We start from the raw sequence: 14,581 nt of genomic DNA, 5'->3' as shown, positions 1-14,581 counted from the left end.
AGTAAGACCCTTCTGAACAAACTGAATTAACAGAAGACTGGAAAACAGAACCCCAGTGTTCTCTTCCCAGCATTGGTTATTGACTTTTGCATGACCGTGGGACAGTCCTATCTCTTTATCTCCTTTTTGCCCTCATGTAAAATTAAGGATATTTATTTTTTCCCAGGAAAGCTGCAAGCCTGGACAGTTTGGAGAGTTGGGCAGAGAGGAACCTCATGAGGTTCAACAAAGGCAAGTGCAGGGCCCTGCACCTAAGGAGAAATAACTCCATGTACCAGTACAGGCTGGGGGCTGACCTGCTGGAGAGCAGCTCTGCAGAGAAGGACCTGGGAGTGCTGGTGGATGGCAAGTTGACCGTGAACCAGCAAGGTGCCCTTGTGGCCAGGAAGGCCAATGGGATCCCAAGGTGCATTAGGAAGAGTGTTGCCAGCAGGTCAAGAGAGGTGATCCTGCCCCTCTACGCAGTCCCGGAGAGGCCTCATCAAGTACTGTGTCCAGTTCTGGGCTCCCCAGTGCAAGAGAGACATGGAGCTACTGGAGGGAGTCCAGCATAGGGCTACAAAGATGATCAGAGGGCTGCAGCACCTGCCCTATGAGGAACGGCTGCGAGAGCTGGGCCTCTTCAGCCTGAGGAAGAGAAGACTGAGGGGGAATCTTATCAATAAGTATCTGAAAGGAGGGTGTCAAGGCAATGGGGAATTCTTTTCAGTGCTGCAATGTGACAGGACAAGASGCAACGGGCACTAACTAAAACACAGGAAGTTCTGCCTGAACGTGAGGGGGAATTTCTTCACTGTGAGGGTGACAGAGCCCTGGAACAGGTTGCCCAGAGAGGTTGTGGAGTCTCCTTCTCCGGAGATATTCAAAACCCACCTGGACATGATCCCGTCTAACATGCTCTAGGTGACCCTGCTTGAGCAGGGGGGTTGGACTAGAAGATCTCCAGAGGTCCCTTCCAACCTTACCCATTCTGTGATTCTGTGAAGTCCTTCAGAGGCAGTTCTTCCACTGAGGAATCACAGACCGCACTAGCATATTCTCATTACTATGCATAGCAGGATTWGGTAATGCAGCGGTAAACACAGCTAAGCCTCATTTCCCCTTCCCCATTCAATTCCAGCCTGATCTCCACACCTGTACAGAGCCACAATGCTTTCTTTAAAAGGATGAGCAAAGGCAAGTCCTAGGACACAGCTGAAGACAGACAAATGCACAGAAGGGCAGCAACTCCATAGGCAGAACAGAGATACTGGGTGGGGAACAAGTACAAGGAAGAGGGATCTGCAGTAAGATCTAAACTGGCCAGCAACCGCTCAAGAGAGCACATTTGTCAACTGACAGTAAGTGCCACAAAAAGGTCTTTGAACTTCCAACCATTTCCCTGAGCTCATCCTTCAGTATGGTCATGCTGGACATCATCCAAGGTTTCAGCAAAGCTAGGTCTATCATAGGCCTGCTGTTCCTCCCCCTCTCCCAACTCCTATTACACAGGGAGCTCTTTTATGGCCAAGCAAAGGGGGGTGGGAAGGGAAAGGGCAAGGGGAAGTTTATAAGGTGGAACGCAGAGCGAATCACGTCCCACTGTCCTTTGAACACGTCAGCCCTGTTGCCTACAGTGACCAGGTTGCTTTATACCCAAGGACACTACTGAGTGACCAGTGTTCAGAGTTCAGAGCACATCAGTTTGAATAGCACTGCTTGTTTACACAGATAACCTCTTGGTCAGGTGAAGAACAAGAAGCTAATTTAAAAATAAACAGAAAATATTTTCATGCCATCTACATTAGAAACAACTGCAGATTGGCCCCAAGCATCACAGAAACATCTCACTGTGCAACTCTTCAGCTGAAGTTTCTCATATCCACACATAGCTACATGTGTGCACATGTACATACACACAAACAGATCTGTTTGCTGCTGAGATCTGCAGCATAGTGGGCAATAGTTCCAGAGACAAGAATAAAGGACATCAGTCCACCCTTGGGAAGAAACAGGAGTCACCACCTTTCACCAACCGTATTTTGGAAAATTTAGTTCCGAAATTACAGAAAATCCTATCTTCAATAGCACTGCTGAGCAGAACCACTGAACAACAGTATGCTGYTGGCAAATTAAACAAACTACTACAAGGTATCAGCACGCAGTCTTTCACAACTCTCTGATCACAAAGGCTACACCTGAGGGGGCAACGCATCAGTTGTGATGCCTTCTAAAGGAAGCACACATATACCAAGTCAAATAAAATATCTAGGTAATGAGATAAACTTTACTCACAAGGAACAGTAAACAGGGAACTGGTATCTTCTAAAGAGAAATCATATACCAAGTTCCTTTCATCTAGTCAAACTAGATACTTAGAAGTGAAGGTTCACCTGAGCGCTCACATCTAAGCTCAAGACTGGGGATTATGTGGAATAACTGAAGGGAAGAGTGGGGAGAGGGAGAGTAACTCTTAAAATTTCTATCATTTTTAACAGAACACTCATGAGATTTTTTATCCTTGCATCACCTCAAAAATTTTGGTCTGAGACTAATCAGCTTAGTAGGTATACTCACAGTCCTACTCCTGACAACTGAAGAGACCATCTCCTGGGCTTGAATGAGTTACAACAGAACAGGACCTACCCAATGGTCCCAGTGAAACAGGAATAGCAGGCCACTTTCAGCAGTTTTAAGATTCTCCAGGCCCTTTAAATAAGAAGTGGTACAACAGTGCATGGAGCTTAGCAAACAAATCTCTGTCCCAGGGAGCTACACATTCACAAGCTGAAAGCTCAGAGCACTCTATAGGGGGATAGTTAGGAGGGGATATGGCATATCTTATGAAAAACGGTATTATTTATCAGTCCTCAGGCCACATTTACTTAGCTATCCTCTCACCCTTACTACAGGAAGTTAGGCTCATTCTCATCATACTGGACTTCATGCAGAAGGACAGAATGAAAATCATTCCTCTGCTTACATGCAGCTTTCATTAGGAACCATCCAAAGTTGTTTCTGCTGGCACAAGGCAGGAAGGCAGCTGAACTACTTTGGGCATGTGCAGCAAAGGCTTCCAAGCTAGACTCTGTCAGCGAGCCAAAGAGCTGACACTTGAGAAAGTCTAAGAAGCTGGCATGACAGCTGGGAGGTTGCTTATTACTATTATTACTATAGCGTTCTGGCTTGTAAACATGATCCAGAGCAGGAAACAAACATGTCACAGAATAATTGGCTCCCATCACAGCAGGGCTTCAGATCTGCAAGATAAACAGATCCTGTAACAGCCAGGTAGGAAGAAGCAGAGTTCTCCCAAAACCTATAAGAAAAACCTATGGGAGATGCATAATCTGAGGACTCCAATGCAAGTTGAATATTTGTAGTCAGACTGGAGTGAGCAGAAAACATAACAGCTGAGACAAACGTAGTGTAACTGACTCAGATTCTCAAAGGCTTTTATTAGTGTTGTAAATTATAAAATAAATTCTGATGTTTTATCTCAAAACTGAATATCCCTCTCAAACGAAATAAAACATTTCCCATCTCTGTTCCTGCTTTTGGTTGGTGCAATCCCTCTCGTTGATTATCTTTCTTGCACAAAACTCATTTCAAGCCTTCTACCATTCTTTAACTGAAACAAATTATCAGTTCAGGGCTTGCAAACTGCATTATTGAAATATTTAGTAAACAGCAATCAACTAGTCAAGCATATATGCATTGCTGCTTAGACACAGATATAAGATTCAATCTTTTATTACTAAAGTAATATTCACATTTCCCACTCCATTGGGTTTCACTCCCTTGCTTTAATAGGAGTTCAGCAGTCCAAAGTTCTCCCATTCCCAACTCCCTTTACCAAAGAAGTAGAAATAACTCTCTTAGAATATCATCCTTGCCTTTTTTTCAGTAAACGCATGAGCTGATACACCAAAGGTAAAGCAGAGCTGAAAACAAGCATGGCCACAGCATTATTTCTCTGGAAAGCCTAAGCAGTCACAAGAGAAAAAACGAATTGCTGCAAATTCTTGTATTCCTGTAAGTATAAGACTAGCCTGCAGAAGACCAGTAGAAACATGGGATCCCTTGCAATCACTTATGTTCATTCTCCTGATCGGAGACATCTACTTGATGATATTCTAACTCCTATCCTTAAAACTCAGAATTGTACCTACACACATTGCTGAAAAACACTGCTGACAGCTTTATCATCTCAGAAGAGTCCACAGAAATGGTTGCATGAACTAAGTTTCATGACTCAGAACAAACCACTTGGCTCACCCCAACATGAAAACTAGCCCCACAGTTTTTAAGGAATCTCACTAATGTTTTAACTAGGCCTTTAATGTCCATGGGGGCTGCAGAATAACCTCCTCAACACAACCTTGTCCCTTTAGCTCAATATTTGTGTAAATAAGAACCAGAAAACTCACTGATTTCAGACCCAGTATAAATCAGTAAACAGAAAATAGATCACATCCAAATGAAGGAGGAGGCTAAAAATCTCACTTCAAGCAAAATACTATAGGCGTGTCGCAGTTAGATGTCCAGGGAAGGAAAAATCTACGAACTGAACATTCTTGTATGCTATTTGCAGTGCTGTTTCATGAGAAGCTTGAACTGATTCAAGTTTGAGCTGCTTTTCAGAGGCGTCTCATCCCACTCAAAGAGTGCTCTTGCACTCCTGCTGCCTTCTTTATGCTGGCACAGTCAGCAAACCGATCCAATAGAAAATTAATCCTTCAAAAGCATATAGCTTGAGACAGCCTAATGTGCCAAGCCAAAAAGAGGGACTTAGCACATGATCTGCTTTAGCCAAGTGTTTCAGGACCATCATGACCAGCAAGGTAGGAAATAGCAAAAACATGCACCAGGAACCTACACTGTTCAGTCAATCTAGTTCTTACAAGCTAACAGTATCATATATCAGGACTTGTATTGAGCAGCTACTCAGAGACTCAGCAGGCTCAGCTGAGWGAGAGTTCTTAGGGTCCCTTCACTGCAGTCTTGCACATGTGCATTGAAATCATGCATTTGGTATTTCTTTAAAGTCATTAGCCCCATTGTTTAACTTATATTTTTCCTTTTTTCTCTCCACTGTACTATACTTGGAGCACTTCTGTCTGTCACTTTGAAACAAAAAAAAAAAAAGTCTCTTACTTGTATTTACCTACTACACTGCAGTCTTTAAAAACACAGCTCATATTCCAGTCCCTCCCCATGACTCACTTTTCTACTCTGTGTAAATTTAGCTCTTTCTATCTCCCCTCTCATCCTGCCAATTCTGCTGTCCTTCTCTGCACATTCTAGCTTGCCTCTCTCTTTTTAAAAGCACAGAGATCTAAATCATAAGTAGTATTCTAAATAAGAGCTCTAAACATTCCCATCTCCAATTTACTGCTTTCAAGACAGCTCCCCTCACTTCAGGCTCATTCTCCCCTCTCCCTCATTGAAAAATGTAAATTAAATGAAGGCATGAGTTGAATCCAGTTCCTACATTCTCTGACTCACTTGGTTGTCAGCCTCAGCCTTATATACTTCCCAGCCTCCAGTCACAGGCAGACTCAGCAGGCTGAGCACAGTTCATGACTACTTCCTAGTTCGCACAGCTTTCATTTAAATCTACCTGGTCACATTTCCCTAATGTATTACAGATATACCATAACCACAGTTTTTTTGTGCAAGACCATAGGTCCATCCAGACCAGGCAATGGAGACAGGTAAGGATGCAATAGCGGATGTCAAGAGAAAAGTGTAAGAACATAGCATGCATGCAGTGGTACTTCCTCGGAAGACCTAGAATTTCCATCTATTTGTGATTCCAAGACTTTCTAAACAAGAGGTGGCATATTTGTATTTAACAGCCCTCAATGAATTTTTCTTCCATAAACTTGCTAGGTTACCTTTTGAGATTGCTTGAAATTTCAGCACCGTTTTTCTGTGGCAAGGAGATCTATGGGTTAAGTATATACTGTGTGAGAGATGAGTATTTGCTGTCAGTGTTGAACTCTCCCCTGCTAGTTGTACGCCACTGGTTCCTTCATTCTGGTAACAGCAGTCAATCTCCAACCATCTACTACACGGCTCTCTACCATAGCCAACTCTTAAGCTTACAGACTTCCAGGCTGAAGCATACCTGTTAGATCAATCGTACCTAGTGGGGAAGGTGACGAATATATTAGAATGGCCTCTGCTACACCTTTTCCAATTCTTCTATTAAAAATATGAGAGGGTGGAGAAGATAAACCAGAACTTCACAAAATATTTAAAGAGGCCATGCACAACGGTGATTTCCTCTTGCCCCATCCTAAAGATCACCAACATTCAAGTTACTTTTCTTAGTACTGTTTAGCACCAAGCCACTGTTTTCATGACATGATTATTTATAAACCCAAGATTCTGTTCTGAGGGGGAAGTACTCTGCTGAAAGCTCAACATTATGGATATAAATATGGATACAAAGTTGATACTGTCCCCTTCCCTCTACCCTTCCCCATGCATAATTTTACAATTAACTTCAGTGACAGGTGAAATGGAATTTTTAAACCCATGAGATCCCTCTGCAGTCCTTCACAATCAACCCTATTCCTTACTACACTGAAAAACTTAGTACTGTCAGCAAATGCTGTCACTGCACTGTAAGTAACCCAAGGAAAGGAATAAGGCAATTGAGCACTACAATAGGAGTAGAAGCTCCTGTTTGACCCCACTGATGATCTTTTCCACTGTAAGATCTGGCTATTCTTAGTTTCTATTCTCTGTCTTTTAACAGGTTATTTTCCTATGGAAGAGCATGCCCTTCCTCATGGCCACTTAGTTTAAGAACCTTTGGTGATGGGTTTTGTTGAAATATAAAGTAGACTATCAGCTGGGTATCTCATGGTTACTCACTCCTTCAGAGTTGTGAAACATGATTTCCTCTTACAAACAAACAAAACAAAAAGCAGAAAACCTTCCTCCGTGCTGAGACAGCAAAACCAGTTTAGTTATTGTACCTCTTTCCCCCTCCATCTCCATATTGCTGCTTAACTTCTTTTTCAGCATGAGTAATTGAGCTTAGCTTCTCCTCCCCTGCTCTTCTGAGGTTTTGATACTATTTCTTCAGTTGCCAGATCCTCAACACTGCTTCCTTGAGCATTTCAAGTTCTTAAATTTGCACTTTCTTCCACAAGACATAAACATGCAGGTTTTTTTCCCCACTATTCTACTTTCCCTTTGCTCCTGATTTCTCCAACTAAGGTCACTGTCTTTGCAGGTAACTCTTACTAGTTATCTTTATACCAGAACACTGATCTCTTCAGTTTGCTGGTGATCTATTTTTCAAGAACCAATTTTTCCTCCCAACGTTTTCCATGTTTCTAAGGTGTTAGAATTATAAGAGAAAAGAAGAAASAAACAAGTTTTCCTATAGCTAAGCTAAGTTCTCCCACACTTAAGGAAGAGGGGAATCCCCAAAACAAAGATAAGAAAAACTCTTTTTCCCACAGCAGGCAACAGTGGAAACCATGGAAGGTTATGGACACATCCAACAGAGGAAAATAAATTCCTCTACTCCGTCTACCAACAGGAATCTGAAATCTTCAGCTCTGGGGAAACTTTCAGGAAAGGTGTTTCATGAAACTGAGCCTTTTTTTCACCCTTCAATTCTACCAGTATCTGTGGAATCCAAAGAGATGAGGAAAGAAAACAATTTACCTGTGGCCCCAGAGAAGGAGTTTTCTGTTCCAATTCATTTATATTGTGGTAAACTGATTGAGAGTCACTTTTCATCCATTCTCATCTAACTGGGCTCAGCTACACAGATACTGACATCTGTGGCAAGACAACCTCTCCTAGCAGATCCCAAGACAAATGAATGTCAGTTACAGTGCTCATCTTCCTCTCCTTACACAGGGTGGCCAGAATAGAAACCAAAGTGTTCCTTAAGAGGGGAGACACCAACAGTCCTGGATAACTTATTCACATTGTTTAGTTATCCTATTACTAGCACAGCTATACAACCTGGTGTGCAGATATCACTTTTATGAGGGAGGGAAAACAGAGGTACTTCTCTCACCCTTTCTTCTCCCTCTAAAACACCCCTCACTCTTTCTTCTCCCTTAAAACACCCCTTATAAACATTTTTTTAAAAAAGATGCCAAATGCAGAGATGGGCTTTCACTGTGCCTTGTGCGAGTGGACATATACACAAAGGAGTAGTACGGGAGTCACTCAAGGGTATGCCATCTACAGTCTTACAAGTGTCATACAAAAACATGGATGGGCCTGTAAAACAAAGAGAAGTATCTGCAGGGAAAAGTGAAGACATTCAGCTTTCACAAACACAAATCCAAAATGGTTTTCTTACTGCAGCCATCTTCATCACTGTGGTCCCCACAGTCGTTGTCTCCATCACACTGCCACTGAGCAGGGATGCACGTACATTCACCAAAAGCACTGACAGCACAAGTAAAGTGATTACGTCCACAGGAGCATTCAGCGCTACTTGTTACACCTGCAAAAGAACAACAACAAAATTAAAAAAAACAGGGTATTTTGAAGCAATCCTTCTATTTTAGAGTGAGTAAATACATAAAATGCAACTATTCTCTATGTACACACTGTATGTATAAACACATACACTACTGCAAAGAAAACAGTAGTTTCCAGAAATGGAGGGAACAGCAAATAGCAACCTGCCAAAAAGAGATCTAGGAATCAGCTAGCCAGAAAATAACTCAGCATTGGTCACAAACAAATAAAAAAAAGTGCTCTAAGAACTGAGATTCCTTATTTTATGAGTTTAGTCCTCTCCTAGAACACAGCACTGATGCTGTTCCACGTAGTTCTGAAACYGCCACAGAAAGGGTATCAACGATTCTACTTCCGAGAGTTATTGGGAGGTCTTCTCCAGATCTTGTGCTTTCTGGATACAAACCTTCTCCATTCCACAGCTTTAAACACTTCAGATTCCAGTGAAGGACAAAAAATACATCATTTCCTATTTGTCTATGGAGATTAACCTGTAACATTACCTGCGCGTAACTGACATTCATGGAAGCAAGGGAAGAGAACTTTCAACTCTGCATAGTGATCCCCCTTCCCCCCCCCCAAAAAAACAGTCCAAACATCAAAATATAATCTCATAAGAATACTTTCTTCAGCTGTAAAGTTAGCGTGAGGCGCTCCCAACCTTCTTCTCCCCTCTCTCATCTACAAGGTGATACTGTGCACAACAACTTTCACACCTGTGCAAATGCAACTGTTTACGACGTTATCCCATACATTGTGTTCATAAATCTCTGCCTTGAGAGAAGACAGGCCACAGCCCACATCTCAAAATGGAAAAGGTCATACTTAAACTTCTGTCTGAAGTTAGCTAGACAAACAGTATAATCAATATCACTGTTAAACAAATGATTATCCTATCAATCAACAGTGCCCTCAGGCAACTCTGTGATTGAATTCTTTTTGCAGAATTTCTTCTTTCTGCAATTCAAGCAAACCTAAAGTTCTCAGATTAAGCAATAACAGTCATAAGGAAAGAATTACAGAGGGATGTGTGTACCAAATGGTAGTTATATACCCCCCTGAACTCTCTATTTGTGGACTTACTGATCTCATTTGTTACAGATCGTAAGTCTGGGATGAGCGAAAAGATGTAAGAACCTAACGGTAGACGCATAATCAAAAAAAAAAAAAAAAAAAAAAAAAGGTAGAGAGAGAGGGAAAAAAACCTCATGATTTCCTTACTTCCTTTTCTAATTAAGAAAAGCAGTATCTGCAAAATTTTGTGCGTGTAATTGTTCCACAAGCTTTCTCAACATCAGAATTCCCTCTAACGAAGATAACCACTTCGGCAACTTGAGCTAAGATTTATGTTTAGTGCAGTTGCATGTCTTCTTTGAGGAACAGTTCCATGACAAACTTCTGCAGCACAACTGGTTTAAAGGGGCTTCCACCAGCCCCTACCGCCTGCTCCCCCGCTACACTGCAGGCTACAAGCCCTCACAACAAACCAGTTCCCAAGCTCATCCACAAGCTGCTGAATTGGGCCAGCTGAAGGGGTTGTTACAGGTGCAATAAGCTTTTCATTCTTTCCTCTGACTACAGGTTATCTTTAAGAGGCTTAGCATAAAAGGAACATTTCAAGGCATTACTGTAAAGACTAGAGAAAGCAATCAATGTCTGATGTCAAAAACAGGAAGACTATAGGTTAATAAGAAGGAGAAAAAAAAGGAAAAGCAAATGGAAAGGGACAAGGTGATCAAATGCTCAACAGACTCATCAGATACAGCCAGAACAAAGGTTGATAGAAAAAGCAAAATTGCTGGGTGATGCAGACTTCCAAAGACAAATTTAAGTAGAGAAAGTCTGATGCGAGTCAGAGGCAACCCAGCACAGCTATCCATAAGAGAAAACAATGCATGATCTATTTAATACATCTGACCATTAGAAATAATCACAAGGAAATTCAGCAGAACCACACACCTTCACACAAAGAAAAAAACAAACAAACAAAAAAAAAAAACAGAAGTTCCTTCAAACTGGCAGCACAGAAAATTCAGGACAAACCACCTTCTTCTGGAACCTACCCCTACTTAGAAAGGCAGAACTGCCTGTATACTCTAAGATTGCTGTTGTTTTAAATCACCCTTTCCAAGATAATTCTTCTACCATTTTACTCAACAGTACCCCCAAGCACTTCTTCCAACTACTTTGAACTCCAATATTCTTTGCTGTTGGAGCACACTAGGATGATGTCTCRCTGCCTCCATAAAAAGATGGATATCACAGTGCAAGCGGCCATCTCTTTCTTACCCAGGCCCCAGTATGCCATGGGATAGCTTCACCGACAAGAAACAATAAACATCAAGGCAACTAGTTCTTAAATTAGGGGATAACATTTATTAAATTATTTCTGCATAAACACAAATGAGAGAGAAGCTGAGGGAAAGTAAAAGCAAGAGGTTTTTAGCTGCACAATAGCAGCACAGAAGCACAGCTCTGGAACAAGTAGAGGAAAAATTACTGTAGAATTACTTAAAATGCTGAAAAATCTGCGAACTGCAACTTAATTGGCTATGTTGCCAAACATGTTGTTATCTTCAAAAGTTACTACAATTAATATCAGATTACACACCATACGTATTTAATCTGTTCCTCTCACCTCATCACAATTGCTACGTTCAGCCATTTCTGGCTTGTGTTTTTAACATGCTACAGATGCTCTTGCAAGTTGAAGGATTCGTTATGACCCAAATACCAACACTGCTATATGCACTACCCTGAATCTGTGGTACTAATACATAAACTTACTTTGTTTAACTATTCTAAATTACGACCTTTGTATGTTGTATGTCTAATGCTTTGTGGTTTGACATCTCTAGGGTAACTAACCTTCCAGTCATTATAACCCCTGTCTTACATTTCGACAAGAAAAGCACATTACTATTCAGACAGCACAAACACTTTCCCCTTGAAGGAAGATTAAAAAAAAAAAGAAAAAAAGAAACTTGCTTTAACGTATAGTAACAAATTCCAATATATAACCAATACCAAAAGAATTAATCCTGGATGAGTTAAGTGAAACCTGTGACTCCCTGCAGCTAGCAGGAATTTTCTCAGTGATTTCAGTGGGGATAGTATTCCACCCTTGGTGTCCCATGCTTATTTCCCCACGCTCAGAGCTCTGGTGATGTCACCCTCTGTAACAGGAGATGGCCAGGAAGGATAAAGATCAGAAGCACATCTTCTCCAATCACCTCGAAGACAAGCGGAAGGAGTGCAGTTGGTGTGAGAAGTCTCAATGGAAGCCTTATTTTTGACGTCGAGCTCTCACTAAATATAGTGAGTGAGAGACAGAAAACTAACCAAGCATGTACTAGGGTGGAATGCAAYCCTCCTGTCTCACGTTTCAAGTCCAGTCAGTCAGAGGAATCCAGGAACAAGACAAAAGTCAGCACTTGTCCTTCGGGCAACTGGACCAACAATCAAAGCAGCAATATCTACTCAGGCTTCTGCACATTCCTCTAAAGCAGGAACAAAGAGGTGCCCCTCAGGGCTTAGTCATGACAAACACTTTCCTAAAAGTTTTCACCATGCTGGAGACTTGGACACTCTAACCAACCCTCTGTAATCAAAAATCATTTCACTTATACAAGAGGCAAAAAAGTGGAGATATTTTAACAATACAATACATATAAACAACACACAGAAGCTGTGCAGAGGCATTGGCAGTTGCTGAGTTAACATCACTCACCTTTCCAGGCCCATCTTGAGACCTCATACCACCATCATGCAAATTTCCTGCTCTCTGACTTGGCAATAGTTCCAAGCAACCAAAAATTATCTTCACTGTCTGTAGTTTGGTTCCCCCAAGAAGCAACAACAGCAGGATCCAGGAACCAAACAGTTTTTGTAGCAAAGTATTACGCAAACAACCTCAATAAACCTTCCTTAATACAGGAAGTCAGTCTAAACATAGGCATCATACTTAACATCTGTCATCACCTTAATTTTAGTATAGCATACCCACTTTCTACAGATTCCTTCTGAAGATCCTCTACTGTACGTTCTTCTGAAAAATGAACCCCCTCCGGAGGAAGTGTGCTCCCCCCCACACACATACACACACCCTTCCGAAAAAGGCAATTAGGCTCTTTGTAACTTGTAGGCCAAAAGCTGGCAAAACAGTTATGTCAGTTCTGGCTGAGAAGCAAAAGTACATAATCCTCTTGTTATTTCCGCAGCTCCTCTTTGCCTCTTCCAGGATGCTTCGTGGGGGGTGGGGTGTTGCTTGCTAAACAACAAGTTGATGCTCTGCTTGCCCTTTCCTCCCCCCACACCCCCCACCCAAGGGCATTTCATTAGATCAGATCAATATAGTAAAGTTGCATACAAAGCTTCATTTTGCAGACCGAGTCACAGGCAGCACTCAAGCTATTATGTAACAGCCTTGTATTTGCCACAGATTCATTGAAACATTGACATTACAAAGGAAGATTGAGAAAGCAGAATAGTCACTGAACTGAACTCTGTAGCCCTTATTTTGTTAGAAACAGAAAATTTTTAGAGGAGCCTGAAAATATTTGTTCTTTTAAGTCCCAATGGCATACTTTATTCCAAAAGTTGAGCTGCCAATTCTAATTTCAGTACAAATAACGAGGGACTGCAGCTCTTACTCCCATTTTACAGCAATTCCATCTTCAGAGGCTGTTGCTTCAGCATGTTCTTGCTGTTCAGAGTCCACCGCCTAAAGCTGGCTGCTCACCCCTGTCAAGTCCTGGTAGCATTCTGCAAATAGCAGAATTTTCTCGCAGTCCCAAAATATGGATGAAGTTATCGCAAAAGAATGCAAGTCAAGGATACTACATAAATAACTGCCAAAGATCCATAGGTATAGGCATCCATAATAAGTCCATAGGCAGCACCAAGCTGTCTTTCCACATGCTCTTTTATTGTGGATATCAAGAATYGACTGCATAAGGGACTCTTCCACTACCTTGATAGTTGTACCTTTTCCTCCTTTATCCAAACCTAAAAAGTTATTTTAAATATTATTTTTAAAGCAACAGAATTAAATTAGATGACAACAGCTTGCTTGTATGATCCCCCAGTTGAACATGTATCCAGAATACAGTAACATAGCTAATCATGTCCAAGTATCCAAGGACAGCAGTAACAGCAGGCTTAGAAAATCCAGAACTACTAAAACATTGGATATGATTAATGCTCTAGCCTGTTCAGTTCTGAATCAGAAGCACGTGAAAACAACAATCATTATTTTGGTCCAGACTGTGTAACACATGGACCTGCGTTCCTTCCCCTTTGTGCATAAAAGGTTCACTCTACATTTTGTGACCTAGAGAAAACCTTCAATGGTATGCAGAGGCACCTCTGACCACAAAGGACATAACCAAAAAGAGATGATGATGATATCAGATTTTATACTTTTTAATCCTACCACATAAAAGTCCCTTGCAGAGTTCAGAAGTTCTAAGCCGATATTGAAAAGGTGTGAAAATACAGTACAAATATATGACAGTTGCAGTGATAAAGAGGAACACACCAAGACTGTGCAAAATAAGTTGAAGTAATAGAATTAAAGCAAAAATGATAGGGGRAAAAAAAAAAAAAAGTCCTATCAGTGAGGTGCATAAGGCTGTGAAACTGCTTCCCAGAGAAAATGTGGAAGGATATCACCAAAAGCATTTCAGAACAATTTTGGACTAAGCATTGGAATGTTTTGCCCTAGCCTCAGTAATTCCTACATTTTAGGAAACTATGAACATCTGATCATTTATTTGGGGATAAAATTAACAAACCCTGTAGCATAGTCTTTAATAGACTCTTTAACACCTTTTTCATCTGTTGTTAGAAGGCCCGTGTCAGGTAGTGTTTTCCCGCTCTCTCCACTTCCCAGTTAGGCTTGCTTTTGCATCCCATACATTGCACTCCACCCACATATCTTCTGGAGATGAGGGCAGACCTTGGACATTTCAGATGGCCTTGAACACAGTTCAATTGACACATTTACTTTCCTTGTCCAGCACTTCCCCGAATCTATTTCTATAGCAAAACAGCTCAGCTTTCTTTGCTTGCCTATCTTGAGGGAAACTAAAAA

At 41.4% G+C, this 14,581-nt stretch overlaps 1 protein-coding gene across 1 annotated transcript in view; it reads right to left on the bottom strand.

The window, feature by feature from the left end:
• The window catches only part of LRP4 (LDL receptor related protein 4), an 88,856-nt gene that overhangs the window by 37,334 nt on the left and 36,941 nt on the right, over nucleotides 1-14,581 (bottom strand). The window contains exon 3 of the mRNA XM_085305428.1: nucleotides 8,324-8,470. Within this exon, the coding sequence (XP_085161554.1) occupies nucleotides 8,324-8,470 (147 nt within the window). The remainder of the gene's footprint in view (nucleotides 1-8,323; nucleotides 8,471-14,581) is intronic.

Source organism: Rhea americana, unplaced genomic scaffold (assembly GCF_003343005.1).
Source record: "Rhea americana isolate MKP2758 unplaced genomic scaffold, rheAme1 scaffold_102, whole genome shotgun sequence".
NCBI classification, from domain to species: Eukaryota; Metazoa; Chordata; class Aves; order Rheiformes; family Rheidae; genus Rhea; species Rhea americana.
This window is presented reverse-complemented; position numbering and strand designations above follow the sequence as displayed.